This window comes from Periplaneta americana, chromosome 10 (genome assembly GCF_040183065.1).
Source record: "Periplaneta americana isolate PAMFEO1 chromosome 10, P.americana_PAMFEO1_priV1, whole genome shotgun sequence".
NCBI lineage: Eukaryota > Metazoa > Arthropoda > Insecta > Blattodea > Blattidae > Periplaneta > Periplaneta americana.
In genome coordinates, this window is record NC_091126.1 from 8,981,863 (window position 1) to 9,005,848 (window position 23,986).

Consider the following 23,986-nt stretch of genomic DNA (forward strand, 5'->3'; position numbering starts at 1 on the left):
ACAATGATTATTTACAGTTCTAAGTAGGCTACTATTCCATGTGAGCAAAATTATGTCATTTGATTGCTTCAGCCATAATGTTATTGCAACTTTGCAGAAATGACTTAAATGTGCCACTGTTGTAATTAGATTTGATAGAAAACCAAATAGTGTACTCTTTATACATTTGAAGATCACAGGGGAAGAACGTGATAAGTCCAAAATTATCGATTTTGAAATGCTACACAATAAGTATTAACTGCGAACAATAGCACGTGCTTTTATCAGTACAGCAAAGAAACGTCAAAAACACCTGGAAGCAAACTGCTGGCCATATACCTTTAGAAAGAGAAAGAAATGCTTCTGTATCTCTCTGACTGCCTTTCCCCAGCAACCCATTGTGACAAGCAGGTATATTTGGAAGCTAGCGCTCACATCACCTGCGTGTTAAAAATCATCCCAAGTCAAAATGTGGTATAAACACGAGATAATAAAATATAGGTAGACTACAAACGAATAATAATTACTTTATCTGTGTACAAATAAAAAAAAACTTTCCTCTAAAAGTAAAAGGGGAAGCAATGCTTCCACCACATCCATGGATGCTATGCCCCTGAACAAATACCTCCATAATATCTTGGTCAGGTTGAAATAATTTATGGTAAGTTTCGTTCCATTCAGAGATGACTTAATTTCAGAAAGTACTGGTAACCTTTTGTGACTTCCTCGAAAAAAATGTGTACCAGTACAGCTAATTTCATAAACACAAAACTCGTTTTATGCCTAAAGCTGAACTGCAAGATCTCTGTAAAGCAAGTTATACGAGGGTGTGCTGAAAAGTAATGCCTCCTATGTCTTTTTTTTTTTGTCGCTGTGTATATAGTTAAAAATATTAGTGATAGTACACTGTATTCAGTGAACTTTCTGCTTTCATTGACGCAAGTTTCGTATCTCTGCCAGTAGAGAACTCTGAGTTATAGGCTGAAACATGGCGGTGTATACCAGCAGTAATTCAGTCCATCTGAAGCAGTGTGCTGTGATCGAGTTTTTAACAGCAGAAAATGTGCCCCCAATAGACATTCATCAGAGACTGAAAATAAATAAATTGTTGGGTAATGTTTTAGTACTTTAATTTTATTGTTACTGTAAATTTAATATTGTAATTTTAATTTCAATTGCATTCTTGATGTTTTTGTAATCCCCTGAAAGATGAGAAAAGAAGGCCTAATGACCTTATCTCTACCAGATTAAATAATAAATACATAAAGAATGAACGAAAGAAATAAAGACATAAATAAAGAAAGAAAAGAAAAAGTAAGGAAATAAAAAAAATAAAAAAATAAATAAAAGTAAAGACTTAAAATTGAAAGAAACAAAAGAAAGAAAGAAAGGAAGAAAGAAAGAAATAAAGGAAGGAATAAAGAAAGAAATAAAGGAAGAAAGAAATAAATAAATGGATAAATAAATAAAGAAAGAAAAAATACTGGTAACTGAATAAGTAAACTGCCGGTTACATTACACTGAATGGGTGACACTATCTGTTTACATTTGCAACAGGTTTCCAGCGCCTGCCCACCAAGTGCCCAGACACCCAAAGTGCAAAACGCCCAACGTGAGCACATCTGATATAGAGAAACCAACCACTTGAAATTTTCAACTCCTTCGATTAACTAGGGATCACCCTGCAGCCAATGCTATACAGCTAATGCAATACCACATTGATATCCACGATACAGCTGCAGTCGATCTTGGAAATTAAGAGTATTACTAATTACTGTGCACTCTTTGGACACTGCGATGTTACTCTTCTACTGTAAAATCAGTCATGGTCTAAAATTAATATGGGATAAACTCAGCCTCAAAGACCTAGCCACTATTGAGAAAGTGAAAGCAGGATTCTTGAAACATGTCCTTGGTAGCCTACCTCAAAATGTACGGCATCCTGACTGGCAAGGAAACCTTTCTGCTTGAAGGTATCAGGATGCGACTGCCACTGCCTTCTACTGCTAACTCATCAGACCAATGTGTGTTCTTTATGTGAATCTCATTGTGACAGATACCGGTAACACTTATGGTGCAGAAGTAGGTCCATTTCTTCAAAAGAATACTTGTAGCAAATTGTAATCAATAAAACATATACATGTTAGTGTGTTCTTTCTCTCATAAGTTATGATAAATACTGTAGTTGACTTACTATTAAAAAGTAAATACTAAATAAATTGTACATATTAGCAGATTTGTTATCTTTTAAGTTATTAACCAATTAAATTAGTTTTATAATTTAGTATGTTATTATTAAATCATGTAATATTGAAATAATTTCATATTAGTAGTATTGATACTGGTATTAATTTTATTAAATGTTTTTATACTAATTTTGGGCATTTGACTTGCATTATTCATCCAAGAAACCCCATCTATCAATGCGTCAAAGCTTGTAATTATTTCAGCCACCATGCAGGCATTGTCATTGGTGCATCATAGGAGACCAACTCGATTGATGATAATGATAATTAATGGAGCAATGATGGAATGACAGTAGGGGAAATAGGAGTATTCTGCAAAAACCTATCACCAAACAGCATCTTAGTCCATCAAGATTAGAGCCCGGGTTATCAGCAAGGAAAGCCAATGTTCTATCTCTTTGGCTGATGATGCCATTTTTAAATTGTATAATTAATTTGTCTTTAAATGTATTGCAATCTACCGCCAATACAAGACCTTAAAGGTGCATCTACACGGTTCAACTTTACACATTCAAGCACTGCATGCAAGATTGATATTCAATATTAACTAATATACCAGTACCTTATATACATAGTAAAGATGGCGTTCAAAACAGCGCACCATATAGACACAAAATCTTCATGCGTCCTAATTGAACGCACGTTTTAAACTTGATTCTTTCAATATTTTTTTTCCAGCTTGCATGTGTACATGCATGAAAAACTCAACTGTTTAGGTGCAGTTTAACAGGCCTTGTGGCCTAATACAAGAAAGGATTATTATTATTATTATTATTATTATTATTATTATTATTATTATTATTATTATTATTATTATTATTATTTTTATTATTATTATTATTATGGGCTAAGAGGGATGAAGTTACAGGAAAATGGAGAAAGTTACATAACACAGAACTGCACGCATTGTAGGCCTATTCTTCACCTGACATAATTAGGAACATTAAATCCAGACGTTTGAGATGGGCAGGGCATGTAGCACATTTGGGCGAATACAGAAATGCATATAGAGTGTTAGTTGGGAGGCCGGAGGAACAAGACCTTTGGGGAGGCCGAGACGTAGATGGGAGGATAATGTTCAAATGAATTTAAGGGAGGGAGGTTGTGATGATAGAGAATGGATTAATCTTGCACAGGATAGGGACCGATGGCAGGCTTATGTGAGGGTGGCAGTGAACACTGGCACCGGTCCCAGTAATAATTTTAATCTATACATTTTAAGTAATCCAGACGTTTGCGATGGGCAGGGCATGTAGCACGTATGGGCGAATCCAGAAATGCATATAGAGTGTTAGTTGGGAGACCGGAGGGAAAAAGATCTTTGGGGAGGCCGAGACGTAGATGGGAGGATAATATTAAAATGGATTTGAGGGAGGTGGGATATGATGATAGAGACTGGATTAATCTTGCACAGGATAGGGACCGATGGCGGGCTTATGTGAGGGCGGCAATGAACCTTCAGGTTCCTTAAAAGCCATTTGTAAGTAAGTAAGTAAGTATACATTTTCAGTTTCAACATTGACAATGCTAAAAGCTTGTACTGCAAGTGTACTGGCAATAAAGTATTATTATTATTATTATTATTATTATTATTATTATTATTATTATTATTATTATTATTATTATTATTATACTCCTTGGTCGAAACTCGAACTCATCACTTTCACTGCCATCTATTGGCAGTTATATCAAGCGTCTTGACCATATGTGATTTTCTCTCTTCGATAAACCTGCTATCTACCGCAGTGACAAGGAATTATATGACAGATATTTGAAGATTTTTTAGTTGTGCATTTAGGAAATTAATTCTTCTTGTAAAGAAGTGCATATTGTTACACATGCTATGTAACATAGTTTCAGAGTTAATTAGGCAACTCATTTAAAAAAAAATTGTTCGTTTATGTACATGTATAACCTATCCGTTGTTTGCGATCAGCTGTTCTTTGGGATTTAATACTCACTACTTCCGGGTAAATTTCAGTCGATGACGTACGGAGACTCGTGATTGGTGTCATACGCCATTTTCTTGTCGTCAGTGCATAGAAATAAAGGATATATTTCATCGTAGAAAGGTAATTTTGTACGTGATTATATTTGCTTCTTTATCTGAAGTAAATATAAAAGACTTTGTTGTATATTTTTGTAAAAAAACATTTCTGAGTTGTTCTGGTAAGGAAATAATTTTGATTTTCTTTGCATGACAATCCAGAAAATATCGTTATATACAAATCTCTGGTGCTTACTTTAAAAACAGGACGATATTTCAGTATGAGAACGTCTTAAACTGTGACGAAGGTAGTATAATATTTTTACTATGTGTACCTAATAATGAAGAATTATATTTATGGGCCGTATTGCTTAGCGCAAGCTTTTGTTATGCTGTCATATGACGTGATAAGGATGACTAATTCAGGAGTGAGTGTCATCTGGTTGTTTCAGTGTGCCCTTAATGTTTGTTTACTAATCTTCTAATTTTACTGAATACATTGGTAAAGTAAATTTTGTTAGGCTTATCGTGTTGGTCTCAGTGATATAGCGAACAAAGTTTATGCGTATGCTACACAAACTTATTTGAGCAATAGGCGTAAACAGGATTCATCTTCGTGTAAGTAGTGTAGATTTGTCTTAATTTTGTAGTTTATGTTATCGGGTCAGTAGTGACTTTCATTTGAAATTACGTTTTGCTTGAAATGGTGAAACTAACGCTGAGGTAGTTCCGATGATTTCGGAAGTGAAAATCGTTGAATTTATAAGAGATTTTTTTTGCGGAGATGCAGTTGATCGTATCTACAAGGCATAATAGAAGTCTGAACTAACCGAACCTAACCTGTTACAGATTCGTATATGTACGGTGTATAAGCGGATCACGAAGGGAACTACCTCGGTGCTAGTTTAGCCATTTTTTTAATTGTATTCTGCAAGAAAAAAGAATATGTCCGCGTTTATTCCGAAAGTGTTTGGATTACTCATTTTTCACACCGAGTTTCTGGATTGAGTTTGTATGACAAGAATCGTAGAAAAGAATGGGGAGAGGATGGTTATATATTCATTGTTCAATTGAAAATGGGGGTATATCTATTGAAATTCACTTTCTGAACTGTACGTTTGAATTAAACATCGACACTGAGATCCAGTAGGAGACTCAAATTATTTTATTTTCTGAAATCTGAAATAATAAGCCTAGCCGTGTGTTGATATTGATGTTTTTCTTTAATGAGTTGTAAAATTTCTGGAGGTACGTAGACTTCATGAGAATTTTCAATCCATAGGACTACATGAGGGAGTTGAGTGAGATATGTATTGCGTTGTTTATACAATTAGTAAAATTGTTTAGGGTCATTCCATATTTACTGACGTTACATTGAGACACATTTATGAACTCATATGTTACTAAAACAAAAAAAAATATAGCCTTTATAAAGTTTTTTAGGATTATTTATTGTGTTTTGGAACATTCTTCATAGCGGTAACCAGTAATCGGGAATAATATGATTAATTATTTGTGATTTATTGATGAAATGGTTTCTTGATGTAAGATTTCTTAGAATGCGTAATTCTTAAATATACCAAACAAATTTAAGTATACACAAAAACAAACCTAGTCTAACCTGGTTGTAGGGTCTTATTAGAATGAAACAATTCGGTAATAAGGTTAGGTTAGGTTAGTTTCTGTGTGTAGTTGATGTTGGTATAGGAATTATGTTTTCTAGGAAATTATCTATATTCAAATGTAAATATGAGAATAGTTTGTGATAGTTTGGTAAATGTAGAGTATCCAACTCCCACTGAACGAATATTTCACTTTTATCACTGCCAATGTTGCGCTATAATCGTATATGCAAGGTAGGCTATAACAAAAACCTAAACTAACCAAACCTAACCTGTCAAAGAAGCAACAAGTTATAATAAATATGTGTAAAATTGGTCTATGTCTCTATAGTGGGCGGGACATAAGTAACATTGACCGATAGTTGTAATATAAGCCTACCGGTATCACATTTTTCCAAAAAAAAAGAATAAAACTGGGACACACTAATAAGTCTAGTTCCCCGCTTTGTAATGAGTTACAGATAACAAAATATGTATGTGGAATACTTAAATGTGATTTTCAGAAAAGCTTAAGGCATATTAAATTCAGCACCAAAATTTGAAGAAATTTTAGGCCTGATAAAACTTCTATTTCATTCCACTAAATCTATATGTAGGAATGCATTACTATACAATTTTCACTGGAATGTTTCTCCCCCCCCCCCCTCCAAGAAAACATCATCCGAAACTAACATACATTTCTATGGAGAAATTTTCAAATTATATTTTAATGTTAGATCATTAGCAATACTTAACTTATTTCTGATATGTTGCTCTTTTTTTTTTCTTTCCAAGTCTCTCAATTCCTCCGACATTTGAGCCAGGTGAACAAAATGTGAATTCAATAACAATAGCAAGGGTTAAACAGCAGATATTTTGATCTTTTAGAACTTTAAGAACTAGCAGCCATCTCTCCTACAGCTTTACACAGTTTATATTTCATATTTGTAATTACTGACTTTGCAATACTTGGTGAATAGCGTATCTAATCTACATTTCTTAATAAAATCAATTCATGACTCTACCTCTGCCGAATCAGTTAACATTGGAGAATGGAATTTATTTATCTATAATTTTTACCCAGTGAAACAAATAATTGTAAGCTACATTGTCAAATGTGTGAACAGAAGAAACGTTTTATTTTTCTGAACACTTACAGCTACCATACATCTTCAACTTCAGTTGTATCAAAATTTGCATACTTTCTGTTATGCATTTGTGTCAGTATAGGTATCCAACAAGGAAGACTGTGTGTGCAGAAACCAGCGGGCATGACTGTCTCTTGCAGATGACGTATGCTCCCGTTTCCAGCATGCTCTCATGCCTACTGCAGGGGAGTAAGAGGGGTATAGCATGTGTGCCGCGAGAAGTCCGAGCTGAGTTTTGCTTGTAGGATACCTATAGTTGCCAGCACATTGAGTAGACATCCACAAATGTACTGGTAGTAGTTTGTTTTTTCAATAACATGGACCACACTTTAGAAGAAAGGTAGTTGCTCATGCAGAAACCACACCCAAAACTCAAGAGTCTTCATTTTCCAAAAATTGTAGCAGTGCCACAGGACAGCTTTCTTCAGATAAAAAACTTCGGTAATTTCCTAGAAGACGGGCAAAATCCAACATGGCTGACGAAAACTACAAAAAACGTTCTGCCAACTATGAAGTCCAAATGTCACCAAACATCGCAAAATCAAAGATGAAAAATCAAATATACGTTCATATTTTTAAAGAAGAACAAGCCCTTCAAAAAAAATTAAAATATATTTAATTTTTCGCCTTTGATTTGTTTGGCGTTTAGTGGCATTCGAACTTCATAGTTGGTAGTACTTTTCTGGCAGTTTTCGTCCGCACTTTACCCCCAAAAATCACCAAAACACAAAACAAAATATAATAATTTATCAACTTATCAAATAAAATGCAATTCTCATTGACGTCTTCATCGACAACCACTTCACTTCCAGTATAAATGACACAGGCTTTAAGGCAATCTAACCTTAAACCATGCAGCCAACAAAGAACTAAACCAACACTTTGTCGTACAGTCAACTTTGCATAAATAAACCACGTCTTTACACTAAATGAAATTATCTTCGAACACTTATTACACCTTAACATCTACAGAAAATTCAGTAAATAATTCCTTTAAACCACAGGAAAACAGTGTTCTCCTCAACATTCAACACAATCGTTATTCACCAGCGAAAGAACTAAACCAAAATCGACACAAAATTTAATAAATAATTTCAGAATACGGATTCTTTCCTTTCCCTCTTACTTCAAAATTCCAACCTCGTGCACACAAAATACATTATTGACACTGAGAAGTGCCTTTTCGTAAGCATGACGATGCGCATTCGACAAATGCAGACAAATCTACAATGTAACACCACTCACGTCAAACAACCAAGAACAACTGACAACGTCATTATCCATTCAAAATTAATGAAAATTCTAGAATAAATTACAACTATAACCAATCAAATCGAAAGAAAACCACAAAAATTATAAAATGACAAACTTTCAATAGCTTTAGCCATTAGACACAACATAACACCACTCACGTCAAACAACCAAGAACAACTGATAACGTCATTATCCATTCAAAATTCATGAAAACTCTAGAATAAATTACAACTATAACCAATCAAATCGAAAGAAAACCACAAAAATCATAAAATGACAAACATTCAATAGCTTTAGCCATTAGACACAACATAACACCACTCACGTCAAACAACTAAGAACAACTGATAACGTCATTTTCCATTCAAAATTAACGAAAATTCTAGAACAAATGTCAACTATAACCAATAAAATTAAAAGAAGATCACGGCGACACCTAGTATAAAATCCTAGAACTAACATGTAAAAGTCACTAAAAGATCACTAACATTTAACTCTGAAATAAAAAAGTTGGTAATACTTACTATATTCAACCAAGTGCCCGTCTTCTATGAAATTACCAAAACTTCAGTGCTGGAAAAAGTTTCAGTAGGCCTGCTCTTTCCCTAGCAGGTAGCAGAGCAACCCATTTTGTATCCCAAAATTTGACAGTGCTCTACATTAATGAATTCACAAAAGCCCTTCTATTTCTCCATTAACGCACTATGTATGTGTGAAAGTATTTAAAGATCTTGCATAAAATATGTTTTATGTTCACAGATAGTTTACCATCAGCACTTTCTATACTATTGTGAATTACAGTGAAAGTCTTTTAAAACTGTTGGTTCGCAAATCAGTCGTTTACCAACACGCTCCCTTCAGAACTTCTGGCACCTCCCTCTGTAAACTCATGGCACCACAACACCCCGACATTCCCCTCTGTAAAGTTACAGCAGTGTTGTGAGCTGTCTCCAAACTGGGCGGGTCAGTTGTGAGTTGTGCTTCATTTGAGGCAGTGCAGCAGCTTTGTTGTGTTTGCAGTGGTAAGGTGTTCACAACATCACCATACGTATATTTTGAAGACATACATAAAGTGCAAGAAACCATGTGGTAGAACAAGGCAAACATTTAGACATATTTCCCAACAGCTCAAAGTAAATTGTATGCAACTAATCTGCTAGCAGTTGCGAGGGAGTCATGTTGATACGATTCAGACTTGCAAAATGATAGTTTTAATAGATTCTTACTATGTACTGTATTTCAGTCACCATGTTTTGTGTAACTTAGTATTCATTGTTTTAAGATATTTTCGTTTTTGTGTCGATTAATACCACTGAACATGCTGTTAGTGTTGTTAGCAGACAAAACACACCAATTTAGTATCTCATTTTTCTGTTTCCTAACATCAAATAGCGCGTTCGGGCATGGGTTCGATTCCTGCTCCGGCTGATTACCTAGTTGGGTTTTTTCCGAGGTTTTCCCCAACCATAATGCAAATGTCAGGTAATCTATGGCGAATCCTCGGCTTCATCTCGCTATCCCCAATCCCATTGATGCTAAATAACCTCGTAGTTGATACAGCGTCGTTAAATAACCAGGTAAAAGACATCAAATAGCAATATTACTTGTAACTGAACTGAAGTGAAGCACTTTCACTTGTACTCCGACTTCTGTAATGAAATAACAAACAAGCACAGGCAAAATTTTCTAGTGTCTATTGAAACAGACAAAATTTACTCTAGCTAAATCATCTAACATAATTTCCTTGCACCATTGTACTAATGTGTTCTTTGCAATCACTTAAGTGTTTTTTCAAGTTTTCCCCAACTGTAAGGAAGATGTTAAGTAATTTCATGTCAAGTCCATGGTCTCATCTCACGTCCACCAGTTTCACTCACATTAGATAACCTAGCATTTGATACATCACTAAATAAATTACAAGATATAATAAGAAAGAACACATGTTTTTTTGTGTCAATTCCCATGATGTATTATCTTCAGTGCATTTCTGTAGTAATGTTATTCTCCAAAATGCAAGTTGAATTTTATTAAGACTTCGTTTCATTTAGCAGCTGAGTGGTAATGTCATGAGTTAGATTTTGTTTATATGTATTGGCTTGTTTTGTCTTCTTATTCACTTTCTACTGCTGCTGTTGCTGCTGCTGCGTCATACTTTGCATTTCTTGATTTTAAACTGTGATTGTAATATGTTGCAATGTTATAAATACTGAAAATGGTTACATGTTATTTTAATTTTCCTCTTGTCATGAATGAAATGAGTTTCTTTAAACGAAGTAGTTTAAACTTTAATTTGAACCCTCAGTGTTTATAAGCGGAAACGGAGAAACATTTCTGGTCCGGCCGCTGATACGTCCAATCAATAGCTAAAGAAGCAAGTCATGTCTTGATGATCTGTTCCTACCCTCCGTGATATTCAGGGAAAACAGTTTTACAGTTTTCATAGTGTGCAGGGTGTTCTTACGGAAACATTGCATATACATTTAATGGAAATAGCTTAGTGTGTTCCTTTCCTGTCACACATTTTGGAAAAACATTTGCTTTTATTAGTACTGTGTAGACTAATATCAAAGAAATAAGTTTTATAATATATGTGAAAGGGTACTTAGGGATATGTGTGATATTGGAGATGGCTAAAGTTAACTCAGGTGAAATGAAATTGTTTTACCATTTTTTTAAAGGAATTGGTGTTTCTAAAATATTGTTAGTATCGAAATTAGTTCGCCAAGCGAATATTTATTTTGTCTAAAACGATATGATATATGGCAGTCTCATGCAAGTTCAAAGGAATGTGTGATGAATTTGGTACTGAAAATAATACTATATGATAGAAAGTTTCTTTCTCTGATATTTCTGAACACACTATTGGTTGCAGCTTCTGAGAAAGGTACAGCTATATTGTGTCACATATATTGAAATCTCAATTTATTTGCCATAGGAGGAACTTGGAATCTGTTACTTCACATCCAGTGTTTATAGCTCGAGTGGTAATGCAGTTTGTGATCTGCTGAATTCATTTGCATTTCTCTGAAGTAACAACCAATATGTATTAAACTAATAATGCACATTACTTCTAAACACTAGCGATCCAGGCCAGATTTATCTTGGCTGACTTGCTTCCTGCTTATATTCCTATCTTCCATTCATTTCGAACATGAACATTATATCAATATTTCTAGTGCTTTGTTTCTTAAAGTTACTTTTAAAATTGTAATCTGTATGAGATTGAAATACATGTGTGGAAAACTTGAGTTTGGTCTCACGTGTTTCATCTCATATAGTTGCATTTATAGGTTCAGGTGGAGTTATTCACTCTTTTCTTTATATATCATACTGCTTTTTCTTTACTAATAGGCTGTAAATATTGTGATGTTAATGCCATTTCAGTATTGAAATTCACTATGGTACCTGTATGTCACTTTGCTACACAGGTGTCATAATAGAAGTAGGTGTTCAATTTACAATTAGCTTTGGCTTACTTTCACTAGCAATGTTATCGCATCAGTGAGCAGTTTATTATTATTATTATTGTGTAAATATAGTGATGACTTCATTAATACACCCAATAAAAGTGAATTAGCTTTTTTTGTGTGCAAATGCCCACACTCCTTCCCAACAAGCAGAGCTACTATCATTTTATGTGTCTTTATGCTTTCATGGAGAATGTGATCAGAAATAGGCTTATGGGTTTGGAAGCTTAACTTTTTCAACATTTTAAATTACAGGGCAGATAAGTAAGACCATAGGGATTGCCTAATCTCTTGTGTTCGTTATGTCTGTTTACTCCAGGGAAGCCAGCAGAGTAGGAAACCCCTCTGGTTATACCTAATAGATTCAAAGGAGACAAGAGTAGATGCAAATCACGATTCTAAACTTTATATTTGAGGGAAAGTGGGAAGATGAGACACAAGTAAACTTGCTTATAGTCTTATATAATTTAGCAGGCTGTTTTAATACATACAGTGAAACCTCTCATTTACAGACATCGAAGGGACGTAACAATCTGTCCGCATCTGGGAGGTGTCCTTTATTGGGAGGGAGGCTCCCAATCTAACAGTAAATATTTTATAATATGCATTATGTATCCCTTCACGCTTTAAATGAAATGTATTACTGTAGTTTAATTCTAAATACAGTATACTACAGTAAATTCTTTGCAACTTTGAACTACAGTAGATGAGGCTGAAAAAGGAAAATACAGTACTGTGCCATGCAATTTTATTCTAGGTCAACAGTTATGCAGTAGTGTAATTTACAGTTTTCAACTTAACCTTTACGTTCAGGTGCCATGTCTCTCAAAACAAAACAACTGATTGAAGTGAAGGGAATAATCCTACTAACCCTATCATGTGTCGAATACAATTTCACGATTGCGGAAATTTTTGATCCATCAGACAGGTTAAATTTTATGACTTCGTTTATCCACCCGCTTCCAGCTAACAAGGGGTAGCCGGCTGGGCTAGTGGTAGCCTACGAGACCCTTATTGTCTTCTTTCATGTTAAGGAATTTCTGTACAGCTTTCAAAACTAAATTTTCCATTTTTGCAACACATTAAGTCTTGAAATCCAAGTTCTGTCCGCAGTCAGGAGGTAAAGCAAGCTTTAGGACTGTGAAACAGCTGTCCGTGTCCGTGTCTGAGAGTGTCCGTAAACGAGAGTTAAATTTATCATTATTTCTATATTATTTCAGTTGGGACATAAAAATCTGTCTGTATATGAGGAGTGTCCGTATCTTGGGGGTGTCCGTAAGGAGAGGTTTCACTGTATAGACATTGGTCTTTGTTGTTTCTGGTAGTGGAATACACAGAATAAGGTTACCAGACTTCCCCATTCCCGGGAACATTCCCCAAATTTTGCTTCCTGTGCCCAAACAGAATTCTTCCCCAGAATGTCCCCAGATTTAATAATTTGTCCCTAGATATCCCCAGATTTTTAGTGTTAATTATTATAATTTTATAAAAGGAATGAAAATGCTGTTGAATATCTAAGTGACTGGGGTATTCATTCACAAGATAAAATATCTGTGGAACATGTATTGCTGAGATATCCTCCAGAAATAGAAAAATTGAGAGAGACAGTCCATTATTTTTCTTCATATGAAGTGTCCAGTTCCAAAACTGTCTAAATTCATTTTTTTTTTAAATTGAGATAATGGCGGTTTCGTCATCTACCTAAATGTCTCTAGCAATTTTCTAATGAATGTTGTGCCTAAATTCCCTATCTCCTTCCATAAATAAGCTTCAAATATGACGAACACTGCAAACAATTAGGAAAAAAGTTATCAGTTTTTGGCGTTTCCTGAAAATTGTTAAGAATGGATGTAGACAGTTTTGGAATTAGAGGCTTCATATGTAGATGACTTGATGAGAATGAAATAATTTACATGGTGAAATTTTTTGCTTGAAATATCTGACTTCGGAGAAATTAGCAAAGTGGAATATAGAAAATGGTGATCTTTGCTCAAGATGGAGCTGAATTTTTTTTAATTTTTCTGTGAGAAAATGATTTCTTCTGCGCAACTCTAGAAGTTGAACTATTTCTGTGTCTTCCTGGAAGTAATGTTTCAGTGGAAAGAGTTTTTCTTCAGTGAACATGATGTGGACATCCAAAAAGTCTGAGTTCGGAAACGGTTAACCAACTTCAACATGACCCATCAGGAATTTGCAGCAATATTTAACATAGAAACAAAATGAAGTTAACTTGTTCATGAAGAACACAATTTAGATTATGATGAAAAGTGGACAAATGGGGAATTTTCTATAACAAGACAAGTCGTATGAAGTTTTAACTGAAGTCTTTACATACTGGTGAGGGATTTCTGCTAAATGAGTTTTAGAACAAATAATTTTATGGTACGTTAAAAGAATTCTACATTACGGATATTTTTAGTCCATGCAATAGACGAATAATTTGTAAGACAATTTTTATTAGGGTAGTGAAACTGTATACACTGCTGGTTATTCCATAAGTATATTATCTGTGTTGTGTGCAGGTACGACGTAATTTGTGAACACTGAATTTCTCCATTCCTACTGTATGAATTCTGTCATCAGGGAGATCTTTAATACATGGGCTATGGAAGAAATGTTCGCTCACTGCAAGCCCTGAAGAATAATATCTTGGATTCATTGTTCATATCATTGAGTTTCTCTTTGTAATGCATGCATAAGATTATAGGGAATAAGGCAAATATCTGGATATTCCAGCTTTTCTAAAGGTTTGGTAAGAGTTCACCAAATACTTCTCTCCTTACTATTTGGATATGCCCTCAAAATCCCATCAAGCACTACCAGGAATGGCAGTGGAATTAGTAGACATGCTTCCAGGACAATACGTCCACAGCAGTACATCCATCAGACAATTTGTCCACTATCTCACGTCCACAGCTATTTTACCCAAGGAAATTTGTCCAGCAAACATTTCGTCCACCAAAATATTTTTCCATTAATATTTCGGTCAACAATTATTGTGTCCATAATTTTTTCCCCAATTTTTCTTTGTCCACTAGTTTCTGTGTCAACTAAATAATTTGTCCTGGAATATTTTGTTTATTTTTGGGTAACAGGTACTTCCAATATGCAATTTAAAAAATAAGGGTTGCTATGGAAATGTAAATTTTGAAGTAAGTGAAAACATTTAAAATGGCTTATTTGATAACAACCGTAAGAGGGCAGTACATGCTAGTCCACAACAATTATACTTACCACTTTCATTCACATTATCATTATTATTATTATTATTATTATTATTATTATTATTATTATTATTATTATAGTGGTAGTAATCTTCTGTGATTCTGCATGTGGACAGAACAAAAACTGGACATTTTCAGTTTCTCCACTTTGTAGTTCATCATGCCAAATGCCTGATTTATGTGAAAATGGTGATTCCAATTCGTGGTATTCATATTTAGAGTGCGATAGAAACATGACACTAATTAATCAAAAGTTTCCAGCCAACATGCCAGAAGACTGGACAGATCATTTCAGGAGTGCCTGAAATAAGCCCTTAACTTTCCATGTTATAGAAGTCAATGACGCAGTGATTCGTTAATGTAACAGGTACTTGATCCCAGTGTACCGAAAAGTATGCTCATTCAAAACAAGACCTATAAGGGAACTTGCATAAAAATTACGTTTTTTTATCTTCTTAACTTCTTTTGCAGGTCTGTGTGCAATCTCCAAAGAAAAATTTGCTGATTTGCAAGTCCTTAGGTCATTTTGTGGACCAGAGGAAAGATCCTTTATTGATAGCCTGTCTCATCATGATTAGAGACACTAACAAATACATAAGAAACATTAGTAGACTCTTGGTGATGTGATAGGGAGTGTAAAAATGACAATTCTGAGGTTATGATACCACTGACATTCCCCATTATTTTCGTGACAAATGTTTCTTCATATCATCCCATGTCACATATGTATTGGTCAGTGGCGGTTTCTAGGGGGAGGGAAGGGAGGAATGTCCTCCTCACATTTTTCTTCTTTTGAAAGTAAATATCAAATTAAATATATGCCTTGAAATTCGAGGAAGATTCGATAATTTTTAAGTTCACAGCTATAAGAAAACCTCGGTTGATCGAGTTTTAAACGACGCGCACTCATGTGCGCAAATCCTTTCCTCCTTTCCTGCAGTTAACACACATAGACAACAGCACACTAGCGGTCAGAGAAAGAAGCAGAGTTTTAAAGCAACCAAATGAACAGTAAGGGAGAAGATCCTCCTCTGAATCAGTGCATGGGCGGGAAATAGAAACCAATTGGTCTTGCAGCAAACCCGCTACCGCTGCCATCTAACAATGCTGCATTCAACCAGACTATAACACATCTAGGAGGAGGCACAATAAAAACAGTTTTAACGCAAAGCTATGAAAGACACCATATAAACTTTTTTTAACTCATAAATCAAAATATATTATTCATTGCATTTTATATAGGCTACTACTCATGGTTTGAAACTTTCGAGGATATCTGAAAGCTGAAGTTAGATTTATGTAAAACAAAGAGAAAGTAGTTCTACGTTAGTATCACAGATATTTTTGGCCCCTGAAATTCACTTCCATTCATTGTCTACTAGATAGGACAACAGCCAAGTTGTCAGTTTTGTACAAATATATTTGAAATTGAAAGTACTCCAAACTACATTATTTTTAATACAAAAAAATTAATCGGCCACCTGCAGCTTTGAGCAATAATGGTAGTATGACTTTACAAGAACTGACATTCTTCAAAAGCATGTGATACTGAACTTGTAAAATGTACATGTGGCAACACAGACCATGTGAGTGGGTGCAGTGTTCTCGCTTTCATAACAGATTATTTCTCATTCCCACTTCCGTAAAATGGTTCTGGTTATATGTTAGTAGCTAGTCTCTACCAACACGTGTGATGCTGTAGTGTGCGCTAAAAATGCTGCGAGTTTGTGGATTTCCTTGTAATTGTTAATTTGTGCAATTATCCAGCAATGAATGGAAGTGAAAACATATTTGGACAATTTAGGAAACTCAGTTTACAAGATTATTGCTATACGAAAGAGAAGGCCAACCCTGACACTACCTGGTGTTACATGTATGCATGTAGGCTAATTTGTAGCATGTTTCTCTCAAGAAGGTGTCATTTTGTGCTCTTAACTTCTTTCTTCCTCTTAAAAAATATGCAGAAGCCGCCATTGGTATTGCTCGTTCCTATGTTAAAATCAGTTGCACTTTGAAGACAACAACTGCCAGGATCGCCACCCGTCCGCCATAAACGAACACGAAATGGCAGTGCAGTTGCTAATGCAATCCAAATGGGAGTTATGACGTGACTCCTTATGTAACAACTAAATGGCAGTATAGTAAACCTGACAAAAGTTGTTACTGTCAAAACCTATAATGCTGAACAATCTGGATATATATGATCTAGGATATCAAGTTCTATTTTTTATGTTTATAAAAACTTGATCTACATTTTCATTATTATCTAGATATGATGCCAATGCACTAGGTTAAACATGACATATATCATCATTTCTATACATTATTGTAGACATTATTAAAGGTTCACTTTGAAATTGGATTATCTCAGAATGTTGTAAATATGACATTCCCCCTTTTTCCCCACGTACCCTTCATGTGTAAAATAAAAATATTTCATTTATTACAGGATGTTTTGTGATTAATCCATTAGCTTATGACAGAATTTTTCAGAAGTTGAATCGAACAACCTTTTCCCATTCTAGAATGCAGATTTATAAATTGTACCACAGGAGCTACTATTAAAAGTCTGGCTTAAATTTAAAGAACATTGTTCACACTCCTTTGTGTCTGTCGTAGTTGTGTGAAAGAATGGGATTTTATCCATTTATGTTCTAATGAGCTGTAGCACACTGACTATTTTGTTGAACAAAATGGCTTCATTCCCCTCTCATTAAAGGTACGCACTTTCACTTTCTTCAATTTAATTACAACTGTGACTAGTCGTGCACCTACTAGTCAACAGTTAACCAGTGTGCTAGAGCAAGATAGCACCAGTTAGTCACGAAAAACGTGGTGTACATGGCGTGCATTGTGCAAGGTGTACAGTTGTCTGTTGTGTAGTCTTCTGAAATATTTAGCACAGTGTGAGTATTTACTGTTCAACTATTGGCTGTTTTTTTCTGGACAAACATGAATTTAGTCGACATTATATAGAAAAGTGGGTCAAAAACCCTGATAGAACTGATATTTAACCTTTGTGGTTAATTTCGGTGAAGTCTGGAGGGCCCAATTAGTCAAATCCACTTTCCTCACGTCCACGCTGGGGCCCCCTGGGACATATTAAGATGCGAAAGAAAGAGAGTGGTGTGCAGAAAACAACGGGAAGTTACTGCATTTATCCTTCCCAAGAAAAACTTCAAACATCCACTGGAAGGAATGGTGAATGGAAGACTGTGACATCGTTACCAGGAGAAATTTGTTTCTCTCTCTCTCTCTCTCTCTCTCTATTTTGTTCTGAATATTACTGAGAGGTAGCAACAAAATTAGGTAGGGTTTGATGAGATATATTAATCTAAATTAGACGCACTGGCAGTGATAAGATTTACTAATATTTTGAAACACACTCTCGTTAGCATTATGTTCTTCTTTATTATGTTATTACAACAAAAAGGGAATTATTCCCAGCCCTACATTTATGACTGGAACATTTGTTTCGCAAAGTCTTTAAAAATGAATACTCAGGTCCCAGTTTAAAAAATAAGAAATTTAACTCACTCCTTAGCAGTGGCCTTGTAACATCTGATCATTAGCTCGATATGGATTGAAAATTGTTCCTGAGTCTGTCATTTTAATTTCATACAAGAATATGTAATGCAGAATAAAATAGACCTATATCAAAGACGTGCTGAAAGAATATTATAAATTAGCGAGATCTTATATGAATGTTGTAATAGTGCTGAAAGTGCCATTGTCGCTATTTCAGCAGTTTAATTCACATTTAATTGAAAAATGTAATGAAATATATGTAATTAATACAAATTAAAACAATCAGGAATGGACAATAGCCATTTCTTATGAGATGGAATGGAAAGTTTCCCGAACTTCATGAACCATTATTCTAATCTGCTCTGATCAATTTCGAGTCCTGTGTACCATAGAAAGTTACACAGGATGCTAATAAGTTTCTGATGGCAGTTGATAACACAAAATCTGTGTAATCTAAGACTTTCACCAGATAAGTGATACTTATGTTAAATCTATGATACGTCGTATGATCACACTGGAAGTTAAGTCTAATCATAACTGTCTTGGTAGTCGTGTAGAAGTAAGATTAAGATGAATCATCTTAGATATTTGTGTTTCAGCTTTGTTCTTTGAAAGAGAGGAGATAGTACTGTGGTTTTCTTGTTGTCTTTACATTATCATAACAAAACAAGGTTTATCTTGCATTGTATCTAGTACTTCAACATCAGCATAACAGACAACCATTTTGGTGAAGAAAGAGATCTGTCCGGACAAGTGTCAACATTCATAATCTAATGATGAAACGGAACACAAATGTCGTAGTTGAGAGATGTCTAAATATTTTCTCCACAAGTTTCACTGCTGTACTATACAACAATGGTTTCAAATGACGTTATTTGAAGAACAGTCAGAATTAATTAAGTTTGCAACTTTTGGTTTTTCTTATTTCAGTGATTAAGAAATGTAATAAATACTCTATAATATGAACTTAATTTTGAACCAGTAAGCGGTGATTGACAAGATGCAAACAAAATGCTTGAATCAATCAAATTATGTGTACGCCTATCTGAGAAAAAGTAAACTTCATTATATAATGGTGGGAAAAATTTTTTGTTAGTGTTATGCTCTTTTCCTCCATCCATGATATGACGATTTACAGTCTTAACAACTGTTTCAAATGATGGAAGATTAAATTTTCATCTTTTCTTTTTCTCCCCCTCCCCACACAGCACAGTGATCCAAAACGTAAATCTAGCTGCACAAAATTAGTAAAGTTTCTCCTGTCTAACAGATTTTCATGTTCCAGAAACTTTGTACAGCTGTTACAGGTAGCATATTTGTTTTGTATACAAACTGATTACATTCGTTTAAGGTGCAATTAGACAAAATTAATAACTTTTGTGCTATTTAACAGATTTTCATGGAACTTTATACCATAGTTACAGGTAGCATATTTATTTTGTATACAACCTCTGATTAGGCTAACGTTAGTATGAGGGAAACTGTCCCTTACAGGAAGGTGCATTTAGACAAAATTAATAACTTTCTCCTGTGTAACAAATGTTTATGAAATTTTGTACAGTAGTTACAGGTAGCACATTTTTGTATGATTACGTTTGTATAAGGGGAACTAACTTATCTCTTTTAAGGGTGAAATTAGATAAACTTGATAACTTTCCTCGTACTTAACAGATTTTTATTAACATTTATACTGCAGTTATAGGTAGCATATTTGTTTTTTTTTAATATACAAAATCTGATTGTTGTATAAGGGAAATTATGCCCCTTATAGGAGGGTGCATTTTAAACAAAATTAATAACTTTTCTCCTAACAAAATTTCATGAAACATTGTATGGTATTTACAGATAATCAATGATTTAGTTGTAAAAATATTTGCAGGAACTCACCTTATCAATTTAGCAATTGCCAAATGGACTCGTATGGGTGTCAAATTTGGCTCATGTTTTCGACATGAATACATTTTTATTTTCAGGAATGGGGTTCTGGTTCAACTAAACCACTGCAGGTAGTATGTTTTTTTTTAATACGAGCTGTGATAGTGTTTATGTAAGGGAAGCTACTCCTTATAGAGGGCTGCATTTAGACAAAATAACTTTCATCCTCTCACAAAATTTTTACTCTGATTACCTTTGTATAAAGGAAACTACCTCTTTTTGGAGGTGTGTTTAGACAAAATTAACAACTTTCCTCCTATCTAGCAGATTTTTATTTGGAAATTGAGGTTTTGTCATTTTTTTTTGTTATATGTTCGCAGAATCTTTCACCCATTGTAATGTTAGTGGGCGGCAATATCTCGTGGGGGATGTTCTTGAATTTTGCCAGAGTGTTTTCAGTGGAATCTGTTTTGGTTACCAATCTCAATGATGCCACAAATATTAGTAACAAATCAGAATTTGTTGCATTCAAATCTTCGAAAAATGCTTATATTTCTTGCCACAGCACTTTTCCGAATGTTTGTGTACTAATGTCGCATTAATTTCAGATTTAATAAGGCGAGGGCTTCCTCTGGTGAATTGGGTGTAATTGTTGAACTTTCCTTAGATGATACTGCAGACCTCGTCCTTTTCAATGTACTTGGAGCAGTAGTAGTTTCTGGTGATACTACCTCGGCAATATTTCTTTTACCTGCAGATCTATAGCCTGTTTCTACTGCATAAGTCGGTTCACTAAGATCATGAGATCATACCAATTTTTCCACTTTCCTTCTTTTCGTATTTGCACTACTATCGGAAATAATTTTTAGGATATCCAGGAATTTGTTTTGGAGTTTCTGTGCAGTATTTGATATTATCATTTCCGTTGAAGTTTTTTCAAGCTAGTAATTATGCTTCTTGAGGAATACTGTTGCAACATTTCCATTTCTTGGCTATATCAGAACAGTCTGACTTGTGTTTCTGCACTTGGAGTGCATTCTTCTATACTTATTTGTTCAATTATCAGGCTAAGTAATTTCTCTTTTGTTTCAAGAGACATTGCATGATTTACTTAATTTCTGCTCTGTAAAACTCGAACAGATCCATTTTTGTGACAGACTGCAGGCCACCTATAAATTCCAATTTAAAACTAAAACAAAAACTGACAGTTGTCACTTAGAACACACAGGTTGGTATTTATAGACATTTCGCAGCACGCGCTACGAGCATACTGAGCTAGCCACGGCTATCCACTGGTTATTAGTACAGAATTCAAATCATATCCTATCGCTAACACTGGTTTATGAATACGAGAAACGCTGATAATCCACCGAAAACCCGCGCTAAAAATGTCTATGAATACGGCCCATAATATTTAAAAACTATTTTATGCAACGAAAAAATAAAAGTTTCTTCTTAAAAAGATTAGTTAAAATTCTGTACAACGGAAATATTTTACTTTGGACACAACTGTACTAATGCTAATGAAAATCCGGTTTTGTCGTTTCAAATGGGATTTTTACTTTACAGTTCACAACTACGTATCTTCATGTTCATTTTCCATAGTCACTTTACTCATCACTGAATTTCATATTAATTAAACAGACAGCAGAGTGACACTGTGGGAAGGTCAATCTTGCCTATCTAATCGAACTTCTAGTTTATATGGCATGCACTTGTCAAAACATTTACTGTTTGGAAACTAAGTGCTGGTGAATGTAGATTATTTTCAGCATGTTTCATCTTCATCTGCAACATCATTTTTCACTTTTGTCTAGCTAAATTCCCGAAATTGATCACTGTGCGCTGGTAAGAATGTATTATACTTTGTAGTGTTAAAATTTTGGCTTTCAAGTCAACGATGTGTAATTCTTCATTTAAGAAATGTCACATTTCACAGTACTGTGTTCTGGATGGAGTTTTCATTCTCTTCCAGCTATCAGTTTCTTTATTTGTAGTGCAGTAAAATGGAATTGTGTTGTAGTCTAAATAACTTAACTTGCACAAAATAATTGAGTGTTTTTTTCTGTTACAGAAAAAGCCTTCTGCTTTTGTCTACTGTTGAAATAGCATACAGAATGGCATCACGCAAGAAGGTGCTTCTAAAAGTGATCATCCTGGGTGATTCTGGAGTTGGTAAAACTTCATTAATGAACCAATATGTGAACAAGAAGTTTTCAAACCAGTACAAAGCTACAATTGGTGCAGACTTTCTAACAAAAGAAGTTATGGTAGATGATCGGATAGTCACTATGCAGGTCAGTGTGCCAAGCAAGACGTGTTATGTTTTGTGTAAAGAAATTCACGGGTGTTGACTGCATTTTATCAGTGAAAGTGCAAGAATTTTTAACACTTAACCTGGGACTGCTTGTGCCTACTGGTCACTCGATAACTCCCATGTTAGATTATAACAAACTTGATTTTTCCGCTTGTTAGTTTATATTTGCATTAACAGATATTTTTACACACAAAGAGTTTTTACGTTATTGTATCTATGTTTTAAAAATTGCACATGCAATAAATACAAAATGTTTAATGATTTTAGCATCAGTAAAATCGTTTTATAAACAAAATACACAAAGCTGAACTCTGTGCGCTTTTCACTGAAACAATAATTTCAGAATTCAACATACTTATTCATAGCTTGTTTTCCTTTCCCGAGTACTTAACAGATAATGTTGTTGTTGTTCAGTCAACTGTCCGAAGACAGATCTGAACCTTCAAGTGATACCAAAAAGGCATCACCTATGAGCGACTGGGCTAGGAGATAATGGAGTTGGGTGGCCAGTTCCTTTCCCCCTCCATTGCATACATCGCTTATTAGCTACGTATGCAATCAAAATACACAATATTGGAAAATTGTATTTCAAATATTCCTGCAATAATACTTCATTGAAACAAATGATCAATTCTAAATTGAAATTATTTTACTCCTTATTTTATTGGTCTGAGTAGGCTACAAATAATGGATTTAATATTTTATGGCTAATCATAAATATAATTATTATACATACAAAATTCACAAAGGCTGAAATAAAGTCTTCGAAATATTCTTGAATGAACACTTTTGACTGAAATAAACTAATTTCAAAATTCAGAATGTATTTCAGTTCATACTTCACTAATCTGCATCAGAGTAATGTTACTTTGAACTACGTTCATGGCAACTCTTCTTAAGTGTTACTTACATGTTGAGCTAGAACAAATATTACAGCAATATTGTGAGAATCTGTTCTTCCTATTGGTACGATGTGCACATGTTAACTTTTCTTCTTTCATATCTGGTCTTAGTAGACCGTTGATGTCCACAACGGTTTTTTCATTTTCTCCTTTAGATAAAGTGACAAATTTGTTAATGACATTTGTCTAATACGTGGTTTTGTGAGCAGCATACTGAGTTCAGTGAAGCAAGTCATTTGTGTTCGTCTTGTAAAAAATTTGGGCATTCATTGCTTCAATGTTTAGGAGACCGAAGAAGTTGTAAGAGGCCAGCAATTGCTTATTCTTCATAGAGAGTATTCCGATTTTAGACGATCCAAAATATCCACGTCTCTCTTTCTGATTCTTTTTGCCTCGTCAGAGTGTGGATCAGTGGTATCATTATGCATTCTAGATATTATCAGTACATTATTCTCTTC

General features: G+C 34.5%; 1 protein-coding gene across 3 annotated transcripts in view; it reads left to right on the forward strand.

The window, feature by feature from the left end:
• Positions 1–3,940: 3,940 nt before the first annotated feature.
• Positions 3,941–23,986, forward strand: part of Rab7 (RAS oncogene family member Rab7) — a 32,213-nt gene continuing 12,167 nt past the window's right edge. The window contains exons 1-2 of one of the 3 annotated variants that reach the window (XM_069836830.1): positions 3,941–4,297; positions 22,384–22,606. In XM_069836830.1, coding sequence (XP_069692931.1) covers positions 22,427–22,606 — 180 coding nt within the window. In that variant the 5' untranslated portion in view covers positions 3,941–4,297; positions 22,384–22,426. Of the gene's footprint in view, positions 4,298–4,373; positions 4,395–4,684; positions 4,831–22,383; positions 22,607–23,986 lie in introns of those variants that run through there. The other 2 variants (XM_069836831.1, XM_069836832.1) reach the window with 2 other exon arrangements.